The sequence below is a fragment of the Halichoerus grypus genome, chromosome 8, assembly GCF_964656455.1.
Source record: "Halichoerus grypus chromosome 8, mHalGry1.hap1.1, whole genome shotgun sequence".
NCBI classification, from domain to species: Eukaryota; Metazoa; Chordata; class Mammalia; order Carnivora; family Phocidae; genus Halichoerus; species Halichoerus grypus.
The window spans coordinates 105,043,852-105,071,459 of NC_135719.1; the positions used below are offsets into that span (position 1 = coordinate 105,043,852).

Genomic DNA, 27,608 nt, shown 5'->3' on the forward strand with positions numbered 1-27,608 from the left:
CGCCTGCGGGGGCGGCTCAGTCTCCGGGCCGCGGCTCCCCGGTGGCTGTTCGCCCCACTGCGCGGGATGGAGATGGACGCGCGGGACTGTGTGGCATCCTGGTGGGACATGGTGGTGCGAAACCTGCGGTGAGTGCTCGTGGCCCGAGGCCCAGCGCCCTGTCGTCCCCCCCGCCACCCCGCCCCGAACCCCGGGGGATGGGCAGGGCGCATCAGGCGCCCCACGGTGGTCCGGGCGGGGCACTTCGGAGGCCCCCAAAGCTCTGCGAGCCCTTTGGACCGCGTTATCCTTAGCCTCGGCGCCTACCCCGGCCAGCGAGCCTCTGCTTCTCGGGTTTGATCTTTCAGGAACTTGCATCCCCTTGGGGCTTCTGAAATAGAGATTTCCAGAAAGATGTCTCAGGTTCCTATACCAAGCTCTTACCTGCCTTCACCATTTTACTAAAATTCAGGATGGATTTTAAAGACCAATAATAGTAATCTACCTTGTACTCTTTCTTAGATGGCATCCTCTTAGGTCAAAGGCCTATCTGTGTAGGTGGAAAAGGATCCCAAGGCCAGCTACCCCAGGGTAAACTCTCTTGGATGTATTTAAAGAACATCCCTCCATAATGCTAAAAAATGTATAGTGCATTGAAACCATACCGGTGCCAAGTTTTTATATCCTTTAACTCTGAACTGTCTATATCAGAGGGTTTTTAAATTTTCTTCCTTTTTTTTTTTTTTTTTAAAGTAGACCCCTCACCCAACCCTGGGCTTGAACTCATGACCCTGAGATCAAGACCTGAGTGGAAATCAAGAGTCAGACACCTAACCAACTGAGCCACCCAGGGACCCCTCTGGCTCCTATTTTAAATCCTTGGCTTAAATGGTAATGTTAAACTACCTGAACTGACCAGCAATATATTGCCAGTCTCATTTGCATTGAAGCCAGGTATTGGTTAGAGACCCTGGACTCAGAAGACTCAGGTATCTTGTTTTGTTGGGGTGGGAAGGTGTTGGCACTTCTGTTCACCTTTCTTCTTTATATTCCTTTGTTTTGTTTCTCGCTGAGTACAAAATATCCAAGAGTCCCAGCCAGACACAGGAGACTTCACTTTGGAATGTTGGAGTGATGAAGACAAAAACCCATCTTCTCTCTTCTATTCCTTCTGTAGCTCAGAGCAAAGAGCAGAGAGCAGTTTTCACCTGGCCCAGCAGTGTAGACCCACACCCCCCTTCTGTGTTGGATCTGAACGAGAGTCAGAATATCCTGATTGACCGCACTTTTCAACCGCATATTCCTGGGCCTTACCTCCTCGGATATGGTTGTTCTGGGGAAGCTGACATGTTCTGCCTTTATCTTTTGTGCTCTCTCTAGAGTTGATGGCTGATATTTAACATTTATTTGGCAGAGAATCAAAGCTGCACTTCATGCTTTTAGAGAACAACCCGCTTTGTTGATAATGGAGTGGGACGTGGGGAGTTGGGGACCCTCTCTTACTTGCCTTACTAATTACTAAAAAATACGTCTCAAGAGATGCTTTCTGAAAGAATAAAATACAAGCACATTTCTTCATCTGAACCAAGAATTACTGCTCTAATTTAAGACACGCTGAGGCGGAAGCACAGACCGAGATCCAGGATCCTGAATCCTTTTGTTTCTTGGAACCAAGTTAGCTTCAATCCGCAAACATCCACAGAGGGCTGCCTGTGCGTCTGGAGCTGTAGCAGGGATCTATGGTGATGTGTTGTGTGACTCAAGGAGAACAATTCATCAAAACATGTTTTCAGTGATTATTTTTTAATGCCTGGGGATCTATTTATTTATTTTGCAAAAATTTCATCTGCTGTCGTTGCTACTTAAGATAGATGGGCCTGGGAGTGTCAATCTTCACTTGCCACTGGTTTTCTTTGAACTAGAAACATGGAAAATGTGCTCGGGAAAGCAGCTGGGAGAAGCCAGTGGGCTTCTTACCTCTTCGTTGCTCCCCATTCACCCCAAGTCTTTACATTTCTGGATAGTGTTAAGGAAACCCCCATGAGCAGGCTGATAAACTGATTCATTCTTTCCACAGTACTGGTCATCGCCTACCTTTCGGGTACTAGTTTAGGCCTGGGCACAAAGCCCTACTCTTGTGGAGCTCACAATTAATTTTCAATTATAATTCAAAAGAGAATATGAAGCCCTTCCCCTCTTCCCCAAAGCTGCCAATAAGCACTGCTTCCTTCTCCCTCAAGAAACAAATACACTTTGCTTTCAGTGCTCAGTCCTGTGCTAGACAGAGTGCACTAGATGCCATGTGGTTCTTCTCAGTGGGAAGCCAGGACGAATTGTGGGAAAACCCCCAGAGAACAATTAAGGGTCAAACTGAGGCCCGATTATAATGAGTGGGAGGGGTGAAAAGAGAGGAAAGGTCACCGTGGAAGATCTGTATAGAGAGGCTTTAATAAAGAAGGAACACTTGAGTGGATGTGAAGGAAGGGGAGGATTTGGTGGGGAGGAAAGAAGGGAGGAGAACACAGATGTAATTTAGGTACTCGGTGATCAATACATGTTGGCCAAATGAATGGGCGCCTAGGATGGATGTGTGGCATGTCTTAGTATTTGGAATAGCTGTCTTGCCATATGGGGTTAGAGCTGGGCTTCCCGAAGCTGGTGCCTCTGAGCATGAACATGAATGATTGGCCCTGTAGCCACTTAGGTTCCAAGGTAAGAATGATCCAGTTAGTTCTGTGGCCCCTGCGGGATGCTGTGCAGGTAGAGCCGCGGCTGATCAAAGGGCAGGCGAAAGAACACGAAGACATCAGGGTGGCTGTTTGATGTAGCTGGCCATTGGCAGGGACTGGGCTGAAATTGCATCCTCCACTCGAATAAGGTCTATTAGCCACTGGTGACTTTTGATCCTCTGCTGATCTAGGGGAAGTCAAATTGACAACCCCTAGTTAAAAGAAGCTGCTGTGCATTATTGATGCTCCGAGGGATCTGGTCACTCTGTTCTCTTCCCGCAGTGCTTCTCACAGAAGTGCCTTGAGCTATTTGAGAGAAGGGTCCTGTATGAATTATTCTTTAAAAACAGAAACACATTTCCCTCTACCACCTCTGCTTCCCAAGCACACTGCTACCTTCAAAAGATGACTTAGCAGGAGACTAACAGGCGGGGTAGCGTGAGTTCAGAGTCAGGAGAAAGAAAGCCTGAGCCAGCCAACTGGAAGGAAGCATAAGAATTCAGATTGTGTTCAGTTCTGCCCATTTGGGCTTGATCTGGAGCTCAAAGTGGCTTCTCTGGGTTTTGATTTCTTATCTCTAAAATCGGAGCAACAATGTCCTCTCCTTCCTACCACCTTCATGCAGGCTATTTTAAACTATTATGAAAAAAATCATTTTCATTTATTCCTTGCTAATTTTGTGTGTAGGCAGTTGCCTATGTCTGATGTATTGGAGAGCTACCCATTACCCTTAGCCCACATCTATTTTCCATTCCCTGCAGAATTCATCGGAGACTCATTATCTTCTCCCTTCATGCCTCTTCCAAACATATAAACACTCTGATTTTTTAGTTATTAACACTTGAGGGAGAATTTTTTAGAGGTCTCTCTTTGATGACTTTTAGAGTCGGAAGGCTCCTGAGAATACAGGAGCAGGAAGGAAGAAGAACACGGGAGGAAGAAGGGACCCTAAGAAGGGCCAAGGGTGCAGAAGGGGAGAAGGGGGATCCTGAAACAACTTTCTCTAAGGGCTGAATCTTGCCAGAAGCCAGTCTTGTTCCTGGGGTTCATTTTTGCCTGCATGGATGGCAAGTTGCACTCACCAGGATCGTGACAGCTCATTGGAGATCTTCATAGAACTCTGGGGTCAGACAGACCTGGGTACACGTGACTTGGTCATTCATTGACTCTGTGGCATGGGGCAGGTTACTTAAACTTTCAGTCTCCTCATTTGCGAAGTACCGGTGATAACAGCTATCTTCGAAAATGCTCTGGTCTAGCAGAGAAATCAGGGCAGGGGGAGACCGTTCATCCAACATGCTTTCTAGTCCCCCAGACTCATGATCCAATTATACTGAGCAGTCTTCACATGGACAGCTCAAAACAGGGGAAGGGATTTATTTAATGGATGAGGTAGACAAAAACCGGGAGCAGGAAGTGGTGACACTGACTTCCTATGTCCCTCGTTTCTCCAAGGTAGGAGACATTCAACTCTCATAAGAGATGTGGCTAGAGACAGAAGTGGCATTAGTGATCCCTCACGGACAAGTTGTAACTCATCTGCTGATGGCTCCTGGTTCGGGTTGTTGTGTCACAGGGAACAAATAGTAGAATAAACAAGATGTGCCTGGCCGCTGTGTCCCTGACCAGGCCCCAGCCCTGATATAGCAACAACCTCCAGGTACTCCCCTCGCTCCCCACCCTGCTCCTCATAGTCCCTCTTACCAGGGATGTCACATCAGAAGTGGGGATTTTTCTTTCATTGGCTCATTTCTTCCTAACACCCAGCCAGAAGAGTGGGGATCTGATGGTTTTTCATTCACTGCTTTAGACCAATAATAGTTAAAACATACAGCACTAAATTGTGATGTGATAAAAAAAACCACGACAAGTGTTAAATAGTCTGAATCCTGTTTCCTGATGACTTTGGGGTCCAGCCTTGGTCTTCTGTGGGGATGCACTTGAGGAAACAGGCTTGACTCCGGTGCATTCCTGTCCCCCCAATCCTGTTCTGCCATACCAGGGCTTTCTCAGCAGCTAGTTGGGGGCCTGATTTATTGCTTTCCTCTCCTGTTCTCCCTTAGTGCCCAGTCCTGATCTGTGCTAATGGCATACAATTCTGGAAAGCATTTTGCTTAAATGCCAAGTTACCTGTAATTCCCTGTGTTAGTCTCTGAAATTTTATTTGGATGCTAAGAGAAAAAACAAATGACAAAACTTGGAGTGATTTTGAATGCCTTGCTTGTTTCATTATATCTTGCAGATCTTTTCCACATTCCTGTTCAACACTCGGAAGAAAAATTGCCTCTCTGTACAACAGCTTTACTAGTAAACCATTAAAAGAACACATTTTTCCTCCTCTGATGAATATGCTAATATTTTTAAATTTTTGTAAGTATATATCTATCATGAATTTGCCAATATATATTTTCCCAAAGAAAGAACTCACTGCCCTTAAAGTTGCCCATGTGACAATGAAAAAGGCATGTCGGCTATAAAATTGTGGCTAGACTTCAATGGTCTGAAACCCATTTAACAGAGGCTTTGGGGTCTAGCGCGAATCCCTAAAGACTGTTGGGGGGATGGAGAGAAAAACATGGCCTTGTGGGTGGGGTTTCAGTTCAAGAGCTCAGTCTTTGAATTAGGTGTTAATAGGGATAGCTTATTGCTTGGTGTATTCTCTACTCTTTTGCTTTTTCTTTTTACCTATATCCCTTGAAAGAGAGAGAAAATGGGGAGCTGGGGTTGGGGAGAGGCTGATGTGAGGGATCTGTTCTCCCACGTTTTTTCTACTGAGTGCTGTTAGTCAATGTAACACACAGTCCTAGCACACAGGTAATGCTCTCACTGGCTTGTCCCCAGGGCTTTGTTGATTCTGACCACTTCATGGTTTATGGCTAATTACTAGGTTTTATTTAGTGGAAAAAGTAATGCTTGACATATAGCAGAATACTCATTACTTTCTTCTAGACCCTCTTACCTTTTTACGGGAGTGGTCTCCTTTGTTTTTAGCTTGAGACAAGGATAAGGACTGAACAAAACCCTATGATGACCTGTCACACCGGTGCTATTTTAAAATCTAGCTTTAGGGGTTTTTGTTTTGTTTTTGTTTTGGCAACTTTCCTGTGGGCTGGTCCTCGTTTATAAAATAAAATACTTTGCTGGGAATTTAGTGTGGAAGCTTGCAACTTAGAAACCATGTTAACCATGAGACTAATTACTTTTTTTGATTGTGATTAAAAGACATGGAATTTGGGCGTTGATAATTAATTCTACTTTCTAGTCAAAGCACCATTTCTTGTGGATTTAAAGAAACCGGAGCTAAAGATCCCTCACACGGTGAACTTGTATATCAGAGTTGAACCTGGGGTGATTCTGGGAATCTGGTGAGTGCACTGATGGACACCGGGACTCTTCTGCCGTGTTGCACACCAGCCTTCCCGCACTATTGCCGAACGGCCAGCCTCCTGGCACCGCAAGTCACGCTCTCGCAGGACATGCTCTGTCTGCAACACTTGTAGGTCTCGGTCTCTGCCCCCTGCTTTCGCCTAACTAACGGCCTACTCGTCTTTAGGGTCTCAGTTGCCAATGGTAGTGCGGTAGTTTTCAGAGAAGCCCTTCCTCAGCTCCCATTTTAGGCACAGGTGGCAACCTGTGCTTGTCCTTTATGGCATTTCCCCCACTGTAGTTAAATAAATGTTTGTGCAATTATTTGGTTAATGTTTGTCTTCTTTACAAGACTATAACTTTTGTAGGTGACTTTGTTGGTGGGCATTCTTTAAAAAAATTTTTTTTAAAGATTTTATCCATTCATTTGAGAGAGAGAGAGAGTGAGAGAGAGAGAACACGAGAGCGGGGAGGGGCAGAAGGAGAAGCAGACTCCTCGCTGAGCAGGGAGCCCGATGTGGGACTCGATCCCAGGACCCAGAGATCATGACCTGAGCCAGAGGCAGATGCTTAACTGACTGAGCCACCCAGGCGTCCCCTTTTTTTTCTTTTCTTTCCTTTCCTTCCCTTTCCTTTTTTCTTTCTTGCTTCCTTCCTTCCTTTCTTTCGTTCGTTAGTGGGTTTTCATTGCTTAGCGCAGTGCTTGGCACAGCACAGAAAAGACAGTCAATTGTCAAAATCGTGAGCTCTTGTCTTTTTGCTATGCTACTGTCAACATTTTTTTCTGTTTGGTTCTACTTCTTGTTCTTGGCTGCCAATTTCCCAGTGTCCTGTTTTATATTTCCTCTCCCTGACTTTAAACATGTGATCATAGAATGTTTAGGAACCAATATGAGTTCACATAACTTCTTCCTAATCTGCACAGTACAATTCAGCTAACAGTGTTGGAATTTGAAAATCTTTTTATTCGTTGCTCTTGCCCTGGCTTATCTAGCTGGCAAGGATGTCAGTCCTCTCAGTCCAGAGGCCCTGGGCTTTGATGTCAGACTTTCTGCCCCTAAAGCGTTGAGAAGCCTGAAGATTTATTATTACGTGGCCAGTTCTCCAAGTCTCCTTGTGACATGTCATATGGAAGTGTTTGTATCTTCAGGGCTCACTCATTGGTTTAACAGGTGGAGGGACTGGAGCTTGGGCAGGTGTTTAACTCCACAAGGTCACTGGTTTCTTGAGTAGAATAGCTTAGTTTCATATTTAAGTTCTTTTCTCCCATCTAAACTGCTCTCTCTTTAAATTCTTTCAATTTGTTTCTTCAGCTAAACCAATAGCAGGTGGCAAATACCTATTGCCTTTTACTTGTTTCCATCCAACGGACTGCATTTCAATGGACTGCACCTAAGAATTGCAGTCCTGGAAGATTAGTGGATGTAGGAGTCAGAAGGACTAGAACAGTCAGTGGTTAAAAGGGGTCATTTCTGTGCATGGGGGAGGGGGGTAGAGAAGTAGTGCTTGTCACTGTAAGATGTTTGTGGTATTATACTTTAATTTTTACCATGTGCATATATTACTCAGATAGAAATTTATATATGTATATATACACATACATATAAATATGTAATGGATATTTATACATATATAAACCTATAAATATATGTCTTTGACCTGAGGAGGGTCTCAGACTTTGGCAAGGAAAGTGAATTCTCTCTGTACATTTGTTAAAATGTTTCCTTGCTCTTCAGGCACACGGTTCCCAGCTGCCGGGGGGAAGATGCTAAGGAGAAGGACCGTGGCTGGTATGAAGCAGCCCTTCATGACGGCAACCCAATTATTGTTTATCTTCACGGCAGCGCAGAACACAGGTCAGTGCCTTCGCTTGGATTTTTTTGTTGTTGTTTAAAAAGAGAGGGAGCCTTTCAGCCTGGGGTGGGGGGCGGGGGCGGGGGAAGGAAAGGCAGAGCTTTCCAGAGTTTTCGACTCCGTAAGTGTGCCTTCACATATATATTTTTTTCCTTTGTTGAAATTTGAGGGTGTTCTGGCAATAGGCTTCTCTTAAAAAAAATCTATATATTCTGTATGTAGACTCATGTCGATCTTTAACTGAAAGGGAGACTAACTTCCAAAATTTGGTTGTTGATTTACAAGAAGTCAGTGGTTCCTTTACTCCCAAAGAGTGCCTGAAATGCTGAACTGAGTCCATGGATGACGGGTAAGGGGACAGGCCTGAGATACAGGGAGAAGGAAGAGCAATTTCCTTATCTGTGGTCCTCTCACAGAAGTACGTGGGGATTCCTTGATTTAGCATGAGTCCTACTAATCAAATGTATGGGACTCCCTATGAGAGATCATCCGGAAGTCTGACCGTCCTTACTGGGGACCATCTGAGTGATTCTACTCTAGAAACCTGATGCCTCAGCCCACTCTCTGTTGTCCAACCTTGCTTTGCCACAAAGAATGCCTCCCTGAAGTCCTGAGCCCCTTTGATGTGCTGCCAGGGCTTCCCAGTGGGCCTGTCGTTAGGGTGGGTGATGATCATCAGCTGAGACTGCAGCGCTTCGGGCTGGGGAAGGGGCGATGTGCCTCAGGGACCCACAGATCCAGCTCTGTGTCTGGAGGGATGTGGCAAACTAAGTGATGAGCTCTGGAATCTGCCCCTTGGCTCCCTTGCCTATGTCTCTTTTTCTTACTGTCTTTTTCTGTGTTGATGGCTTTCTCAAGGCTTGCCTTTGCACTAGGGGCTTTCTGAAGGTGTCCATTTTAGAGTGACAATGATGGAGATTCCCCATGAAATTCAACCTTTTTCAACATTATTGAACATTGTTCTGATTGTGCAAACTTGGGCATGGTGTTACAGTGTATGTATTTAAAGGATCATTCGGCCCACCCATTCATGTCTGTCCCCCTTTGTGGATCTGCTATGACCCCAGATTTACTGGCTCTGGGGTCAGCCCCAGCTTCCTCCTGTCCGCTGCCAAAACTCTTAGCTGGCTATCAGCGGTACTGACCCAAAAGGAGGCCAAATGGGAGGTTACAGGAGCCTTGTTGAGAACAGTGCTTCCAGACTTGGGACCCAGAGAAACCCCAGAGGGTCCATGAACCTCCTCCCAAAATTGTACTAAAAATGTCAAGTGTGGATACATTTTTCTGGGAAATGGGTCCATAGCTTTAATCATATGTTCGAAGGGCTTCATGACCCACTAAAGCTTAAGACACTTGGCTCTAAGACAAAATTCAAATGGTTTTCAAAAGAATCCTCTGCCTTTTCAATCATCCTTGTCTCTCCTTTATTAGCATGGTTAATAGAGAGTAGATGATATGGTTATTTTGGGAAAAAGCCTTTCTTGTACCTCCAGTGCTGTGAGTCTCCCTCACTTCATCTTGTATTTAATGGCAGAGTGAACCGGGTACAGGCAGGTCTTGGTTTAGTGAACATGACTGTATCATCCTTTGTTCTGAAAAACCGCTTTCTGGAGCTGATTTTCCTTTAGCTTCTAAAAGTATTCTTAGAAATTAGTTTTGCTGTGTAGCAGTGAGAGGAGGTGGATTATCAGTAATTCATCACATGCCTCTGTTGAGAAGCACTAACCATCTGGGCATCCAGGGCTCATGCAGAGGAATGCAAGAGCAGTGGGGAGCCATCCATCACTCCCCCTGACACATCCAAGTGGGCTGTGACACCAAAAACCATTTCCCTTTCTCCCAGTTATTTATTTCTCTAACCTGAAAAACAAAGGCATGAGATCAGATGCTAGAAGCATGATAGTGATTTTTATTGAATTTGTCATTGTAATTCCTAATTCTTGCTCTTTGTTTTAACCTCTTCCACAGGGCAGCTCCTCACAGACTTGAGCTAGTAAAGGTATGTCTGAAGGGGCCTCAAGGTACCAGTTTTATGTCTCTGTTTTTTCTCTTCTGGGCTACAGCCCTAGATCTTCCTCAGCCCTCAGCATGGGTATCTACTGAGAGCTCCCAAGGGTGGGGTTGGGGTCTGGGACTCAAAGTCCCACATGTGGATTTCTCTTCTTGCAGTGACCACAGGGCTTCAAAACAGAAGCGAACATGTCTGACTCCCAAAACATTTTCATAAATACATTGCCTTCATCACCAGGTGGAGTTCAAGACCCTCTTTATCTGCTTTTTCTGAGGGCTGGGGGGGAAAGGTTGTGAGGGTATATTAAATGTGAAAGTTACTCCCGTGAGAAACAGCCTTTTCTTGTGGTAGCGGATAAATACGTAGAACGTCTGCTGTTAGAGTCCTTCAGGCTCTGGCTTCAGCCCCGCAGAAGGTTTTGCGTGTGGGACGGCGGCCACACTCCCCTTCTCGCCAGCCTGCTACAGGACTGCAGTTTGTTGGGGCGGCCCTGCGTGGGCGGGACATGCAGCCGCAGCTCACTCACAGCTGCTAGGGCAGCTGTCTGTCTTCTCCCACACCCGTTTGGTAACCTCTCCCTCAGGTGACCAGGCTGCTTGTCCAATTTTTGACCACAGGACCTGCTGTCGCCTCCCACAGACCAGCTCCCACCTCAGAGCCCTTCCCTGGTGTAACAGCCTGAGTGGGGCCCCGCACCCTGCCAGGCCCAGGAGGGCCAGCACCTCCTTCGTCCTCCCTCCCTTGTTCAGACAGGAAGCCCCTCTCCAGTCGGCTCCTCCCTTTCCTCAGGGCCTTCTCGGAGCCGACTCTGGTGGGTGGTGGGCTGGATGCTGTTCTGCCTGGGATGATAATGTCTATTAATTTTTAGGTTTGCTTTCCACCCTGCACCTCACTCTCTGCACTTCCTACGTGGGATGGTGGTGAGGCTGATGTCCATGAGAACATGTGTTTTTGTTTTTTGTTTTTTCCTCTCCCACCCTTGGCAAAGCTGAATTATAGCCCCTGTGTGCACAGAAAGGAAAAGAATCATAGGTGTAGGTGTGAAAAGGAGCCAGGTCATCCTTGTGGTAGTTGGCATGGGAAGGGCAGATATGATAAGGCTTCTTCCTCCAGGCAGATTCTGGATACGTCGTGCCATAGTCATCATCTCCCAGCCTGACCGGACTTCCTCAGGCCTTTGTTCTCTTCTTTGGAGGGGTGATTTCCCTTAAAAACCAAGTCTTTGCTATTACGTTGTCCTTCCTCCCCTTCTTCTTTCCTTTCTTCCTCCACATCCTCTCTGTTTCTCGTTCATTCCATTTATTCATCACTTCAGTCATCCAATACAGCTGTTTTCATTAATTTGCCATCCCACCTTGTCGTCTTTATTTATGTAAAATTTTTATGTGATTATGATTATATCTATATGTAATTTTATGTTGTTGTTCTTTTACTTAATGCTATGTTATGTACATACTATGTTGTAAACATTCTTCCATGGTTTTTCGTAGTTACCATAGTTACAGATTTAAAAGGTGATCCTTCTCCATTATATTTGTAGACAATTGTTTATTTAACTATTCCACTGTTGCTAGATACAAGTCCCCCCACCCCCAAAATCATTTCAATAATGTTGCTAGAGAAAACCTGAAGCATTGAGTTTATTCTTTTTTTGGACTTTTTCCCTAGAGATAAATTCTTAGGAGTCAGATCTGTTCTCTGGTTGTTTCACCAAGTGGTCCTTCTCTCCACAGCACCACAAACGACGCACAGACATTCCCACCTCCCGGGGCACTTAACTACTCTGTGTCCTGGATCACTGTTTTGGAGGCAGTGTCGTTTAAATAGATATTAAAAAGTTTCCTTTAGTTCCTCAGTATTAGTTGAATTTGTATTGAAAGATTTCTGGTGAGACTCAGCTCCCCACGTCCGTGCTGTGGCAGGGGGAACACGGTGTTCGGACAGAAACAGACCCACGGGTGAGTCTTGGTTCTCCCTCTAGCTGTCTGGGTGACCACGAATGAGTTACTTAAACCCTCAGGACTCAATTTCTTTATCTATAAAACGGGGATAATACCTACCTTTAGGGACTATTGTGAGGATTAAATAAAGGTTTAAAGGTATCTGCACAGTGCATTTTTGTCCCCTTTTCTCTCTTTGTCTGTCATTGTAATTCACTTTGTTTGAAATGATGCTGTCGTATTCCTTCCTTATTTATCCACATGGGGCGTGGCAGTGGTTTCATATAATTGAGTGATCTCTTTTTGATTGATATTAACTCTTTATCTGTCCACATTTAATATAAATATCTTCCCATTATTTGACTGCCTCTACTACAACTCTGTGTAGACCTTCTGTTCTCAAGGGAATTCTTAAAATGGACATTGACTTTGTACCAAGGTACTTCAGTACTTTCATCTCATGTCATCTTCCAACAGTCCTGAAGGTGCTACTATTGTTTTTCATTTTTCAGAATCCTGTTTACATAGTCAGATGTTGGGTGGCTCAAGGTCACACAGCCAGGGGCAGAGCCAGGGTGTGGCCAGGCTCTCTGACCTGCTCTGCCGCCTGCCTCCCTTCTTTCCCCTTGAGTCTGACCTTCTCATGTTTGAGGTCAAACAGCAGATTCCATCTATTCCCTGTGTAGGAAACCATCACAATGAGGATTATGCAAGTGTTGAGGAGGTTACACCACGTTTTCGGTTTACAATTAAGACGATAACCTCTCCTTTGTCATCTAGGTGCTGAGCGATGGTGGCTTTCATGTCCTGTCTGTGGACTACAGAGGTATGTTAAGAGCAGTATATAAAGACTTTTCAGTAAGCAGGAGGGCTTTTGATGGCCCTCATTTTGGAGGTAGTGATACTGTGCCCGCCTTTCCTTACCACCAGGGTACGGGGACTCCACGGGTGAGCCCACAGAGGAGGGGCTGACCACAGATGCTGTTTGTGTCTATGAGTGGACCAAGGCGAGAAGTGGCACCACGCCTGTGTGTCTCTGGGGCCACTCTCTGGGTACAGGGTAAGTGGAGTCTGAAGATGGCTTCTTGGGGGAGGGCAGCGCTTGGGGCTTTAGTGTCATCAGAGGCAGTGATGAGCGGAGCTAGGAGGCGGAGCTCTGGTTTCCCTCACATCCCACACGTGGTTAGAGCCAGTGCCATCTCAGCGAGCCGGTCGTAATGCAAGGGAGGGTGAGGGTGTAGCTCTGTGGTTATCTAGGACACTGAAGCCCATTCCAATACTCCTTGAGAGTATTAAAGGAAAGGATTCTTGATTTTGGGCCAGTGGAACCCCTTGAAGTCCTATGCAAAGTTGTACGTCTCGTCCTACCCCAGAGGGCCCCAGCGCTTTCATCAGATGCTCATATTAGATGTTGCATTTTGTACTGTTTACCTGTTAAGTCCCTGCTTTACATATGTACTAATTTTCATTGCTTTACAGAGTTGCAACAAATGCTGCAAAAGCACTAGAAGAGAAAGGTACTGTAAAATGCCTCCGTGTGGCATGTCTTGGCTCGCGGTGGGGAAGTAAAGAGAGCCTGCAGACCGTTGTGCACACTCTGAACACAGAGATACCTAAGGCCCCCCGACCTCAGACAGCCTCTGATCGTGTAATAAACTTTCTTTTTTCTATTTAATATAAAACAACAGTTGCCTTTCAAGGCCACGAAGTTAAAAATAAATACTCAGGAAGAGTTAAAATTCCCCTTGAAAAAGCCCTTCTTGTGAAGTAAATGTTCCTGCGGAGTAATTTGGATTATGGCAGAGGAAAACATCCTTTATGAAGTAACAAGCAGGACTTGCTTTCAGCCGCCCGTCTTCCATGACATTTATGTCCGTGTTTCCCAAAGTGTTCTGAGCGTTGCCTGTCTCAGGTTCCCTAGAGGTGCTTGTTATAAACACAGGTTTCCTGGATCCTAGCTGTTTTCATGAATTAGCATCTCTGTGAATAGGACAAAGTGATAGCGATGTACATGAAAAGCTTGTCATCTCTTGAGTTGTATCTTAAGCTTGTCAATACTGGTCAGGGTGAGTTACGTGAACATGTTAAAGCAAGTCACATGCTATCCACAGTCTTAATTAATTATGGAAATAAAGCAGACATTATTTCCTGCTCCTCTAAGCTCTCATAGCTCTCTGTGCACACTTCCTGCACAGTGTTGACAAGTATTATTTGACCTAAATTCCCACATAAATGAGTACTTCACTTCTTGGATAATGCAGTGACCTTAGGACACTTTAGTTCCATTTACATCCCCGACTTTGAACTCTTGCTATCATGTATTTTAATTTTCTCTATATTATATACTCCATAAAACATTATTGCTCTTATATTATAAAGTCAATATCTAGATTTACCCTTTTCTTTGCTTTTTATTACTTCTTGCATTTCTTTGCTTCCATTTGGGATATTTGTTCTGCCTATCTGTGGTGAAGAATTCCCTCAGTTTTGGCCTGAAAATATCTTTATTTTACCTTCGTTTTTGAAAGATATTTTCATTGGGCATAGAATTCTTGGTTGGCAGTTATTTTCTTTCAACACTTTGAAGACGTTGTTCATTTTGTTCTGGCTTTCACGGTTCCATTGGGAAGTCAGCTTCCAGTCTTCCTGCTGCTCCTTTGAAGATAATTACTTTTTCTTCTGGCTATTTTTGAGATTTTCTTTTTGTCTTTGTTTTTCAGCATTTTTACTGTGATTTTCCTAGGTGTGGGTTTCTTAGTAGTTATCCTGCTTGGGGTTCGTAGTACCATAATAACTCTAGCTTGATATTCATCCATCTTGGAAAATTGGTCATTTATCTTCAAATATTGTGCCTACCCCATTATTCATCTTCTCTCCCCCTGGGACTATAATTATATGTAATTTTTTTAGGTCTGTTCCCATGTCCTGTATGTCTCCAATGTTCTTTCCTGGGTTTTCCAGACATTTTTCTCCTTGTGCTTTAGTTTAAATATTTTCTTTTGACATATTACACAGTTCACTATGTAATATCAAATTTTATTAAATATTAAAATTTTAACAAGTATTTTACTATAGTACAATTGATTATTTACAAGTTATTTTAAAGTCCATATAGAATAATGCCAATATCTAGATCTTTGTTGATCTATTTCCATTATTTGGTTTTTTGTTTGTTTGTTTTTTGTATTTTTGGCCTATTTTAGTTTAGTTTAGTTTATTTTTGTATGTCTAGTTATTTTTGATTAAATGCTAGATATTGTTTATGGAAATTATAGAGATAATTTGAAGGGTTTGGGATAATATTATCTTCTTCCAGACAAAAGTTACTTTTCTCCTGAAAAGCAGTTAAAATAGGGGGGAAATCACCTTAATCCAATCAGAAATTGAGCTGATTTGAAGCTGGGCTTTAGTATTTATGAGGGCTGGTCCAGTTATAGTTCACCATTACTCCCAGGGTGTAGTCTTTTGAAGTCATAAAAAGCCTGAGAAATTTATTAGAGTTCTCCTTCTTGTCAGATTCTGACCTCTAATTTTTGTCCTTTTGGTCCTGTGGGACTGCTGAAAGTTCTGTCTAGTTCTAAGCCTCTGAGAGCAGCCACCATTGTTGCTTTCAAAGTTTTTCAACTGTTTTGAGGGGAAAAGCATCTCAAACTCTTGTGGATTTTTGTCTTTTGGTATTGGCTCTCAAACTCTCACTGATTTAGTAGCCCTCAGATGCCTTCAAACATATACATATACATACAGTAGTCCTCCCTTATCCATGGGGGATATGTTCCAAGACCTACAGTGGATGCCTGAAACCATGGATAATACCAAGCCCTATATATACTGTGTTTTTCCTATATGTATATACCTATGATAAAGTTTAATTTATCAATTAGGCACAGTAAGAGATTAATAATAACATACTAAAATAGAACAATTATAACAATATACTACAATAAAAGTTATGTGACTGGGGTGTCTCTTAAAACATCTATTGTACTGTACTCACCATTCTTCTTGTGATGATGTGATGATAAAATGCCTCCACGATGAGATGAAGTGAGGTGAATGATGTAGGCATTGAGATGTAGTGTTAGGCTACTACTGACCTGACAATATGACAGAAGCAGGATTATGTGCTTCTGGACTGCTCTTGGCTGCACATAACTGAAACTGCAGATAAAGGGGGACTACTGTATACATACACAAATACATGCATCTGACATGCATTTTCTAATTGTTCTTAGAGGGAGTGTTCCAAAACAGCCTAGTCAGCTTCTGGTCCATTCCTAACCAGGGGCTGCAGAACACTCTCCCTTCCTATAGTACTTTGCCTTCTTAAATTATCCAAGTCATGAAAACCTGGCTGTGTCCTAGAAGGTAGTGATTTTCAACAATCATGTGCAATGTGCATAGAAATCTCTTGGGGGGGGGGTGCCCATTAAAAATGCACTCCCCCACCCCCGAGATTCTGACTGATTCAAGTCTAGTGTGGAGTCCAGGAATTTGCATTATTAACAAGCTTCACAAATAACTTTGGTTCAGGTAGTTCATGTACAGGACCTTGAGGACTCCTTATTTAGGAAAGGTAGTATTTAAATATGATAGCCGAGTTATTTCTTTTTTATTATTTTCAAGGATTTCCAGTTGACGCTATTATCCTGGAGGCTCCATTTACCAACATATGGGTTGCAAGTATTAATTATCCCTTGTTAAAGGTGAGTCTCTGAATCATCTTCATAAGATGTGAAAGTGTAGGCTGTTTCCACACACTTATGGTTATTAACCGTTTTCCTTTTCTTAACCAGTATTATATGTTTCTAAGTTATTCTAACCTGAGACAGGTCCTTAGCCAGTTGCTATTGAAGAAGGGCATGATGGCTTTTGAATTTTGTAGTTCTTTTATTTCTTCTAATAGGTTGAGATAATGGCTTATTAAGAGCCAAAGCTTTTTTCCCCCCCTCTTCCTTTAACTGTACCTTTTATCATGTACTTTTAAAAATAGACTTGATTTAGTTTAGTTTATTATTTTTCCCTTTTAAAGTGAAAACATACCTCTCATACATCATTTTTAACCCTATGATTGTAAGCCATATATTTATCATTATTTTATGATAAAAAAAGGCTTTAGAGAATTCAAGGAAGCTGCCAAAGGGTTTTACACAGTATCCCAAGTAGAGAAGACAATCTTTCCAAGAAGATAAAGTTTAAAGAATTGGGCAACAAGATCTAGTTTTTTTACCTGTTGTGCAGATTATCATAATTTCATCCCATGCCTAATGCTCAACTGCTTATAGACATACCATCATATAAATGTTAGCCAATGAGCCAGAGAAAGAGATAGGATTCTCAGAGGGGATACACGACCCAAAATTTTAAATTGTTGATTAATGTTAGAAGGTATTTTAAGGGTACTTTAATATAACTGCCTACTTTGAGAATCTTTTTTTTTAAAATAATAAATCATCACAAAACTTTCTGAATTTGCTTAACTATTTCAGGAGAAGGTAGCTCATCACTTCCCAAGACAGCTAATTCACAGAACCACATAATCTAGAATAATGCCTGTACTATAAACTCCATCTCAATACAGAAAGCCCCTCAACAATAGAAAATACTGAGTGCTGAGTAATTTGAGATAATGAAACACTTTCAATTGGTTTTAGACAATTAAGTATTCATTTTAAGATAGCCACTAATTGAGCATCTATTATAATATATAATATATATTATATTACTCTAAGTAATTACTAATAAATTCACTAACTTGTAGGAATAAATCAGGTACAATCCATGTACTTTTGTTCTAATTTTGAAATTTAACATAATAGGAAAATATATGACTTAACAAATAATTATGAACTGCACATCCATGTAACTAACATTTAAGTCCAGAAATTAGCATCACTAGCCCCCTAGAAGTCTCCTGCATGTCACTTCCCAATTCAATAAGCCTCACCTTAGATGTAATCCTTAGACTGAGTTTTATGGTAATCATATCCATGCTTTCCTTTATAGTGTTACCATCTATGTGTGCATCTCTAAGCAATATAATTTTGTTTTTGAACTTTATATAATTAGTAGAATTATATAGGATATATTCTATGTTTTTCAACCAACATATATTTGTGGGATTTTACACAAGAGGTATAGTTGTGGTTTGATCATTTTCATTGCTATATAGTATTTCATTGTATAAATATACTACAATTTATTGACCTATTGTTTATGGACATTTGAGTTGCTTTCCATTTGGGGTAATTAATAACACTGCTGTTATGAATGCTCTTGAACATGTATCCTGCAAACATGGTACATATTTCACTGGAGTATACCCTAGGAATGGAACTGCTGCATAGTAAGATATGCATATGTTTAGCTTTAGTGATTAGAGTGCCTAACAGTTTTCCAAAGTGATTTAACCATTTTACTCTCCCACCTGTTGTGTATGAGAGTTCCAATTGCTTCACATCCTTACCCTCGTATGGATATCTCATTGTGGTTTCAATTTGTATTTCCCTTATGACTAATGAAGCTGGGCATTTTTTTCATGTTTATTAGTCATTTAGATATCTCTTGTGAGATACTTGTTCATGCTTTTGTCTTTTTTCATTTGTAGTTTTTCATAGGATGAGTCATTGGAAAACTATTTGTATTGCAAGTATATTCTCTCATTTTGCCTTTTACTCCCTTAATGATATCTTATGATGAAGAAATAGTCCTAGATTTAATGTGGGCCAGTTTATCAATTATTTTTTCATGGTTAATATTTTTAAGAAAAGTGTCCTGTTTAATAAAACTCTGGGTACCAAAGATTATGAAGATACCCTTCTATGCTATCTTATAGAAATTGTTTTATCTTTTACATTTAGAGCTATAACCTACAGGTATGGATTTTTGTATGTAGGAGGTAGAAGTCCATATGGATATGCAGTTTTGGTCTAGTACCATTTACTAAACAAACCTTCCCTACCAATTCTGCAGTGCTAGTGTTTGAATGTATCAGGGCTTAATGTATATGGGTCTGTTAGTAGATTCCCATTTCTTTCCCTTATCTATCTGTCCATTCTCATATGAATACTGCATCTCCTAATTACTATAGCTTTTTTTTTTTAAAGAGACATTGAGGGTGAATGGAGGGAGGGGCAGAGGGAGAGGGAGCGAGAGAGAGAGAGAGAGAGAGAGAGAGAGAGAGAGAGAATCCCAAGTAGGCTCCACACTCAGTGTGCAGCCCAAAGCGGGGTTCCATCTCACTACCCAGAGATCACGACCTGAGCTGAAATCAAGAGTTAGATGCTCAACCGACTGAGCCACCCAGCGCCCCTAATTACTGTAGCTTTATAATATGTTTTTATATCTGTCTGTGTAAGTTCTTCAGCTTTGTTCTTCTTATTCAAGATTTGTCTTGACTATTCTTGATCTTTTGTATTTTGATGTATATTTTGGTATATACTCATCAATTTCTATAAAAAACTTCCCAAGATTTTGATTGGAATTGCATTAGGTCTATATACAATTTGGGGAAATTGATACCTTTTTAATATTGAATCTTCCAATTTATGAACATGGTATTTATAAGTTTATTTTGATTGATTGATTAAGGTTTTCTTAATTTTAGTTTTAGGTCAGGTTCTCTCTCTTTTTTTTTTTTTTAAAGATTTTATTTATTTATTTGACAGAGAGAGAGGCACAGCGAGAGAGGGCACACAAGCAGGGGGAGTGGGAGAGGGAGAAGCAGGCTTCCCGCCGAGCAGGGAGCCCGATGCGGGGCTCGATCCCAGGACCCTGGGACCACGACCCGAGCCGAAGGCAGACGCCTAACGACTGAGCCACCCAGGCGCCCCTAGGTCAGGTTCTCCTATAAGCAGAGCCCATGGCAAGGACTTGATGTGTGTGATTTACTGAGAGAGTGCTCTAAAGGCAAAACCTGCAAGGTCATTTGAATGAGGGTTGTAGGATAGGGATGGGGAAAGAGCAGAACAAGATGTGACTTCTGGTAAAGTGTAGCTTTGGCCTAATCCACATGGGACTCTAAGCTTTGAGTCAACTGTAGGGGGTGGTGGTTGTTTCTGCCATCCGCAGGGTTAGAGAATAGTTTGAGCAAGGGTGACGTAACTTTGACGGCAATGGCTTCTGTTGTCCAAAGCTAAGGAGAAGGGGGACAGCCAACATCTACAGCAAGAATTAATTTTATTAGTCTCTTCAAAGAACCAACTCAGACTTTGTTGATTATCTATATTGAATGCTTTCTGTTTTATTATCTGTTCTTACCTTTATTATTCCCTTTCTTCTATTTGCTTTAGATTCAACTTATTATTTAAAAAATTTCTAGAGATGGTACTTGGATAATTTATTTTCAGTATTTCCTCTTTTCTGATTTATGCATGAAGGCATACTCTACAGAAGCCACTCTTCAGATGGATCACACAAGTTTTCAAATGCATTTTAATGATCATTTAGTTCAAAATATTTTATAATATTATGACTTCTTCGACCTATGGGTTATTTAAAAGTGTATTTTGTAATTTCTATACATTTGGGGATCTGAATATGTTTGCTATTGACTTCTAGCTTAATTCTACCATGATCTGAGATTTCTCTCTGTTATGATTTCAGTTTTTTAAATTTGTTCAGACTTGCTTTATGTCCCAACATATGGTCAATTTTGGCATATGTTCCATATGCTTGGAAAGAATATGTTCTGTTTTTGGTGCAGTGTTCTTATATATATCAATCAGGTAAAGATTGTTAATCATGCTGTTCAATTCTTCTATATTTGCACTGATTTTTTGACTGGTTGTTTTATCAGTTACACAGGGAAGAGTATTAAAATACCTTGCCATGATTGTGGAGTTGTTTATTTCTATCCTAGTTCTGTCAATTTTTGCTTTAGCTTTTTTGAGCATATGTTATACATGTGTAAAGCATACATTGAATAATAATGTAATTTTATATCTTCCATGTAAATTGATCCTTTTTTCATTATGAAATATCCTTTTTTGATTAATAATGCTTCTTGACTTAAAGTCAACTTTGTGCCTGATATTAATATATCTTTGTTTTGAATAGTGTTTGCATAATATTTAATTTTCTATCCTTTGACTCTAAACTTTTCTGAATTCTTGTATTTAATGCATATCTCTTGTCAGCAGCATATAGTAGGGTTTTGTTTTTGTTTCCAACAAGCTTTGTCTATTAATTGCAGTAGTCTATTTAACTTAATGAAATTATGATATATTTAGGTTTAAATCTACTTTCTTTTTTCTTTTCTATTTGTGTCATCTGTTTCTATTTGTGTTCTTTTGCCTCTACTTTTTGCTTTCTCCTGACTTGCAAGCTGTGTCTCAAGGCGAAAAGTGGCCTCGAATGTCACTTTCACCTCTCTGACATTCCTTTCTCTCGGGGATCTAGACCATTCAAGATGCCTTGGCAAGTCTCTGACACCTTCACAGAAAGGTTTTTAAAATATTTTTTTCCAAAAAAAAAAAAAAAAAAAAAAAAAAAAAATATATATATATATATATATATATATATATACACATATATATTTTTTCCAGCTTTTCTAGTTGTCTTGGGCAAAAGGTTTGGTTTGTAATGATTCTTCTATTATTAAAAGTGGGGAATCTTCCAATATTTTTAAGTTTGGAATTTAATTTAAAATGTCATGAAATCTCAGTTTAATAGGTACCTTTATGGTTTAGAAGTAGAGGATTCCTGTATTATCTCCCTGTCTTTAAGAACCATAGCTCTGGTGTCAGACTTCCTGGGTTTGATTTCCAGGGCTGTCACTTATCAGCTGTATAACCTCAGATCAATTGCTTTTAATGCTCTAATCGCCTCATCTATAAAATGGGGGTAATAAATAATCTATTCCAGATTACTGTGATAACTAAACATATTAGTATATGAAAAGCATCTATAGTAGCGCCTGGGACAGAGTAAGCACTGAATGGCCATTAACTCTTTTTATTACCAGTGGAGTGCCATAACCCTGAACGTTCCTGTTAAATAAGAAAGTGTAGGTGGTGTGAGACATACAAATATAGTGAAAGGCATGGGTCCTTACTCTCAAGAAGCTTCCTGTCCAGTTGAAGAGATAGGAAATTAATGGTGGATATAAAGTAATGGCAGGGATTTCCATTAAGTCACTTTGGAATCAATTTCATTACTCAAAATAGAAAGGTAGCATGACACAGTGGAAAAAAGAGCATGGGCTATGGAGCCAGACAGATTTGGGTTCAAATTTGGCTTCTGCCACTAACCACTTATGATCTTAGAATACTATTTCCCTTCTCTGAGTTTTCCCATTTTTAAATAATGGGGTTGATACTGCCTACTGCCTAGGGTTGTTGAGAAGATTAGATTAAGTAAGATAATCATTGCAAAGTACCCGGCAGCTAGCGGGGACTCAACAAATACATGTTCCCTTTTCCCACTTTTTCTATTGCTAAGCAGACTAAGGTAAGTGCTAGGGTAGGACCCAGAACAGTAATTTCAGGGCAGGAAGAATTCAGGGAAGAGAAAGGTCTTGTGCATAGGTATGGTCAGTGAAGACTTACAGAGAGAGAGGATCTAAGCTCCTTTCTTGAAGGTAAGGGAGAGCAGTTAGGAAACAGAGAGAGGAGGCACAGTGTGAGCCAAGGCACGTGGCTGGAGTGGGGCAACTATGTGCTATAAAATACCTGAGAGTCATACAAGGCTTCCATGAAAGATCTGGCACACTCATCATCCTTTCAAATCCTCGTAACAACTCTCTGAGTTTGGCATCATTGCCTCCACTTAGAGCTGACAGAGGCTTGCCCAATTGTCACACACCCTATAAGAAGAGGAAATGGGACTCAATCCTACATCTTCTAACTCCAGGCAGATGGATTGGAGGTGTGCAGCCTTTGGAATGAAAGACTGTGGCCAGATGTGGATGGGCTTGCAGCCAGGATGGGAGTTTCTTACTTTGTTTTTAAGTAGCTTGTGTGGTACTATGGAAGCTTTGTGACGGTACATTTCACATAACTAGTCTTTAAGGAATACTTATTTGATGGCATTCCAGAAGAGAGGAGGCAGGAAGACCAATTAGGAGCCCATCGCTGTGGTCTGGGCTGGAGGGGATGGTATGACCTCTGAGTCTCAAGGGGCACCTCTGGCTGATGAGGACTAATGGGGGTAGATTGACTTGGGCCTGCTTTCTTCTTACTCCTTTGGAATTTGAGATGAATTGCTGAAGGGCTTCTCTTATTGAATTTTCTTCAGAGGAGCCCTGATTCCAGGGGTGGCAGAATCAGGAGACAAAGACAAAAGAAAACAAAACAAGGAATCTTGCCCTTAGTTATGGGTAAGAGAAGGAAAAAGGAAAAGGGGCAGGAGAGGCAGTATTAGGATCTCCAGACTGCACCTGAATGCAAATCATCTGCCATGAGACCATGCAAAAAATGCAAGCCAGACAAACTCCCATGAAAACGTGAAAGCATCCTGGAAACAGTAGGCCTATGCCAAAATTGTGAAGCGGACATTTGTCTTTCCTGGACCCAGCCTCCCTATTCTGTGCTAATTTCCCTACAGTGACATGAACTACTTTTTAAAAGCAGGAAAACAAATTTTTAGGTTCATTCTATTTAGAAAGATACTATTCTCTGTATTACTACAGTTCATAGTGGAAGACTACAACAAATGATGTATTATAGCAGCTGACTCTAATTTCTCCATATCATAAAGGGCAGTGATATGTATAACCTAAAAATTGCTTCTACAACGAATAGAATTCTTTTCTTTCTAAACTGGCCCCAGCCTACCTGTGCTGTACCCAATTCCTTCCTTTGGCAATGTCCCATTTATTATGTAGCACTTTCCTCCCCACTCCCCTCTCAGGCACAACAGACGAATACATATAATACTTTTCTGGTCTTTTCTCTTAGCAAATCTATTCCAAGGAATAAAATCTGAATGAAATTTAAGTCACACTAAGATGAACATGACAGATAATAGCTAATAGTGTATTCAGGGATATTTGCACAGGAGATCCATTCCATCTTTAGTAAGTCTTTATTCAAGTGTCTGTTAGGTACTGGGAACTTTCCTAGGTTCTGGGAATACCACAGGGAATAAAAAAGTTGTGGCCTGACTTCCTGTGAAGTGTATATACTTCCTGGGAAGACAGGCAGGAGACGAGTACACAATAAGCTGATTTTCAGGAGTGAGAAGTGCTGTGTGTGATAGGGAGTGACTGTCGGGTGTTGCGGGGGTCGGTAGGGAAAGCCTCCTCGAAGAGCTATCATCTGAGCTGAGACTTGCACGACAAGAGGCTGTCATGGGAAAATCTGGAGGTCTTGAGCTGAGGGAAAAGAAAGGCAAGGGCTCCGAAGTAGGTTTGAGCCTGATGTGTTCCAGGAGAAGGCAGCAGGGTGGACAGGGGTGGGCTCAGTGAGAGGACAGACAGGCAACAGCCAGATTCTGTGGGGCCTCAAAGGCCAAGGTGGTGCAAAAAGGACGAAAGAAGAAACAAATCACACATAATCCCCACCACCCAGAGATAATCACTGTTAACATTTTGTTGTTTTTGCTTCCTATCTTTCTTTAAAATACAAATAGCACCACTAACTCTTTTTCTTCACACTTGTGTAAAGGAGCAGTGATATGCATAATCTAAAAATTGCTTCTACAGTGAACATAATTAACTGGTCTAGTCACTGAACAGAATATTCTGATTAGTCAAAAATTTGATGCCAAAATATGGAAAGAGCCCAAATGTCCATCAACTGATGACTGAACAAAGAAGAGGTGGGGTGTGTGTGTGTGTGTGTGTGTGTATATGTATATATATATATATGGCTGAGTAATATTCCATTGTATATATATACCACCTTTTCTTTCTTCCTTTTTGTATTTTCCAATTTCCCTACAATGACATGACTTACTTTTAAAATCATGAGATTTGTTCTTAAAAAAGTTTATTATATGTAGAAAGTTGCTACTCTCTACATTAGTATAGTTCATGTAGGAAAACATAACAAATGACATAGATATAGGCCATGTTTTAATTTTTTTTTTCTTTTTTAAAAAATAGATTTACCGGAAACTTCCAGCATTTTTACGTGCGCTTATGGATGCCCTGAGAAAAGACAAAATAGTCTTCCCTAATGATGAAAAGTAAGCTAATGATGAAAAGATGTCCATTATTACTCTATCTATGCCATTCTGGAGGGTAACTATCATGTGACATACTGAACGGGTAGATGAGAATTCTTAGATGGGTACCAAACTTTGAGGTAATGCGTCCACAAATTTTTATTGTTTGATATTTTCCTCATGTCTAATTTGAAAACTTCACTAATTCAATACTTTCTCTGAAGTCATAAAGGGAGTTGTAGACTTAGGGTTTACAGGATCTTTTAAAGGTGCTCTGAGAAGGTCTAGCCTAATGTTCCTTGGGGATCCCTGACTTCTAGGCCTTATTCCCCATGTAACCAAAACCCACCCACCATTCAGCCTATTGACCCAACAGCAAGTCCAATGACCAGAATTTGGCAAGTTAGCCTCTCGCAGCTGGAGAATTTAAGAGTTCCTCCAATGGGCGGATGTTATCAGTACTTTACGTCGACACACTTGAGGGATCTAACCTTCTCAGGAGCAACAGTGAGTCATTGTGACAGGGTGGATGGGTATCAGAATTTAGGAAGTATTGTTTGAGAAAGTTATTAGAATAAGGAACAAGTCTTCTTCATGCTGTAGCCTCTCTGAATTACCAAGCTAGGAGGTTGACCAGGAAGCTGATTAAACCTCTTAATCGTGTGTCCATCTGTACATTTATGGGGAAAAGTAAATACATTGCTACAAAGAGTTCTCTTTAGTCCTGTGGTAGTTCTTGTTATTTTTGAATTTTGAGTTGTTTTGTTTCTTTTATATAGTCTTTTAGTTAAAATATCCCAGATACTATGAAATAAGGTAGAATAAGGGAAAAGATAAGGTTCTTTTAACTGTACAAATTCAGTATTTTTTCTTAATTATTTAAAAAAAATCATATAGAGATAAATTAAATTAATTAAATACCTAATTAAATTGTGTGAGTAAATAGAAGAGAGAGAATCTTGCCTGGAAGGGAAAACAGTGACTATATGAAGTTTATTACATATGAAGTTGTCATTCCTGGGAAGGAAGGGAAGAGAGATCTTGTATTTTGAGGCAAATCTCGTGTTTTGCTAAAGCTTTAACTTAGAAGAAGAGAAATCCCAACATATAATTTTTGAACTGAATGCTTTTCTTCTACTTGTCCCTAGTGTTAAATTCCTGTCTTCTGCCCTTCTCATCATACACGGTGAGGATGACAGCACGGTGCCTTTGGAGTTTGGAAAAAAGGTAAACTAAGAGCTCAGGGCTGACTGAAACATACTATACTCCCATCACCATTTTCTTGTCTAGCCAGACTTTGAGATTAGGGCCTACAGGAGGGTCTCTGACGTTATAAGGGTTCTCTACGTCCCCAAATAGCCATGCGGCCTGGTGTACACAGTATGCATCAGTGTGCTATGCTGTGTAGCCCGAACGAGTGTTTGTGGTGGATCCTGGTTCCTCGTCGGCAAGTGTACGGTGTGGATCTGCAAGTATAGAGAAGATCCCAGGCTGCTGTGGGAATCTCCATGTAGTCTCTCCCAGAGTGGCTCCAAAAATGGGATGCAGTTTATTTTCTTTTAGACAAATACAGTGGGTCCATCGCAGTTCCTGTCCCCTTGCAGGGAGGGTGTTGGCAGGAGAAGGATGAGGTTCTGTCAGCGTTCTGTGTTAGCTGTGCAGTTTTTAGTTCCTTAGTTGTAGAGACAGCCAACACCGGGGGGGGGGGGGGTTGGGGAAGGGTGGTAGGGAGTCCCTTATCTCTGACTTAATGGGACTAACTCCCCAAGTTGACTGTTTCTGTACCGTTTAGGAAAATTAAACTAGAAAAACACCACCTTTAATGGTCAGCCTTTGAGTCTCGGTCTTTCTGTCCCGCACAGCTCTATGAAATTGCACACAATGCGTATAGGAACAAAGAGAGGGTCAAGATGGTGACCTTTCCCCCTGGTTTCCAACACAACTTCCTCTGTAGAAGCCCTACACTAATAAACACTGTGAGGTAAGAGTTGCTTTGCTAAATGTGATTATCCTTCTCTTAAAGGCAATTAGGGCTGCTCTGGCTTACTTAGACTGGGAAGTGGAAAAAGCATGTGAGCTGACCTAGGTCCTTTTTTTGCAGAGATTTCCTGAGTGAGCAGTGGGCATGAGGTCTGAGAGTAACAGAAATCTGCATTGAAGACTTGGTCCAGACACCACCCATGATGCATATTTTTCATGTAAAATCGTACTGGCCTGCTGGGATGAGCTGAAGTCACTGACATTTCTACAATTCACTTGCCATTTTAGTAAGGGAAAGCAGGGATGTTGGGCATTATTGAAAGTTGTCATTTAGCTTATCATAATCTACTTTGTGGAACAAACTGAAACCTCATTGTAGAGTATCAGAATTTGGTAAAATTTGGATCCCATCTAAAAATGTGTGGTTACCAAACATGCTGGGGATATCTGTGAATAAGGTGGTCTTTGGTTGGGACTTAACAGTATAAGAAAGGTACTCTAATGTAGTTAAGTAATTTGTGTTTCAGTTTAGTTAATTTAAATGGCATTAAAAAGTTCCCAGTATTTTCTAGCTTTTTGAATAGCCCTGGAGAAAGTCCTAGCATGCTACTCAATCTGCCATCAAATAACAAGTTTTGGCACTCA

The 27,608-nt window shown here is 41.4% G+C and overlaps 2 protein-coding genes across 10 annotated transcripts in view; one reads left to right on the top strand and one right to left on the bottom strand.

Annotated features, from left to right (window-relative positions):
- ABHD12B (abhydrolase domain containing 12B) lies at window positions 1-27,527 on the top strand. Its single transcript, XM_036111009.2, has 13 exons — window positions 1-128; window positions 4,951-5,078; window positions 5,971-6,073; window positions 7,811-7,930; window positions 9,897-9,927; window positions 12,660-12,705; window positions 12,810-12,939; window positions 13,359-13,396; window positions 16,503-16,582; window positions 24,922-25,004; window positions 26,132-26,210; window positions 26,846-26,964; window positions 27,085-27,527. Exons 1-13 carry the CDS (start codon window positions 67-69, stop codon window positions 27,110-27,112), a joined length of 1,047 nt encoding a protein of 348 aa, XP_035966902.2. The 5' UTR covers window positions 1-66; the 3' UTR covers window positions 27,113-27,527.
- Window positions 1,764-27,608, bottom strand: part of PYGL (glycogen phosphorylase L) — a 66,939-nt gene continuing 41,094 nt past the window's right edge. Inside the window, exons 21-23 of one of the 9 annotated variants that reach the window (XR_013440691.1) lie at window positions 4,413-4,512; window positions 3,791-3,963; window positions 1,764-3,014 (exon numbers count right to left, since the gene is read on the bottom strand). Coding sequence is in view for 7 of the 9 variants with exons in the window: in XM_036110991.2 (XP_035966884.2) it covers window positions 23,916-24,189 (274 nt within the window). In the remaining 2 variants the exon portion in view is untranslated. Of the gene's footprint in view, window positions 3,015-3,790; window positions 3,964-4,412; window positions 4,513-5,970; window positions 9,789-13,828; window positions 13,860-19,587; window positions 20,037-21,814; window positions 22,681-23,900; window positions 24,190-26,363; window positions 26,629-27,608 lie in introns of those variants that run through there. The other 8 variants (XR_013440690.1, XM_078053679.1, XM_078053682.1 and 5 more) reach the window with 8 other exon arrangements.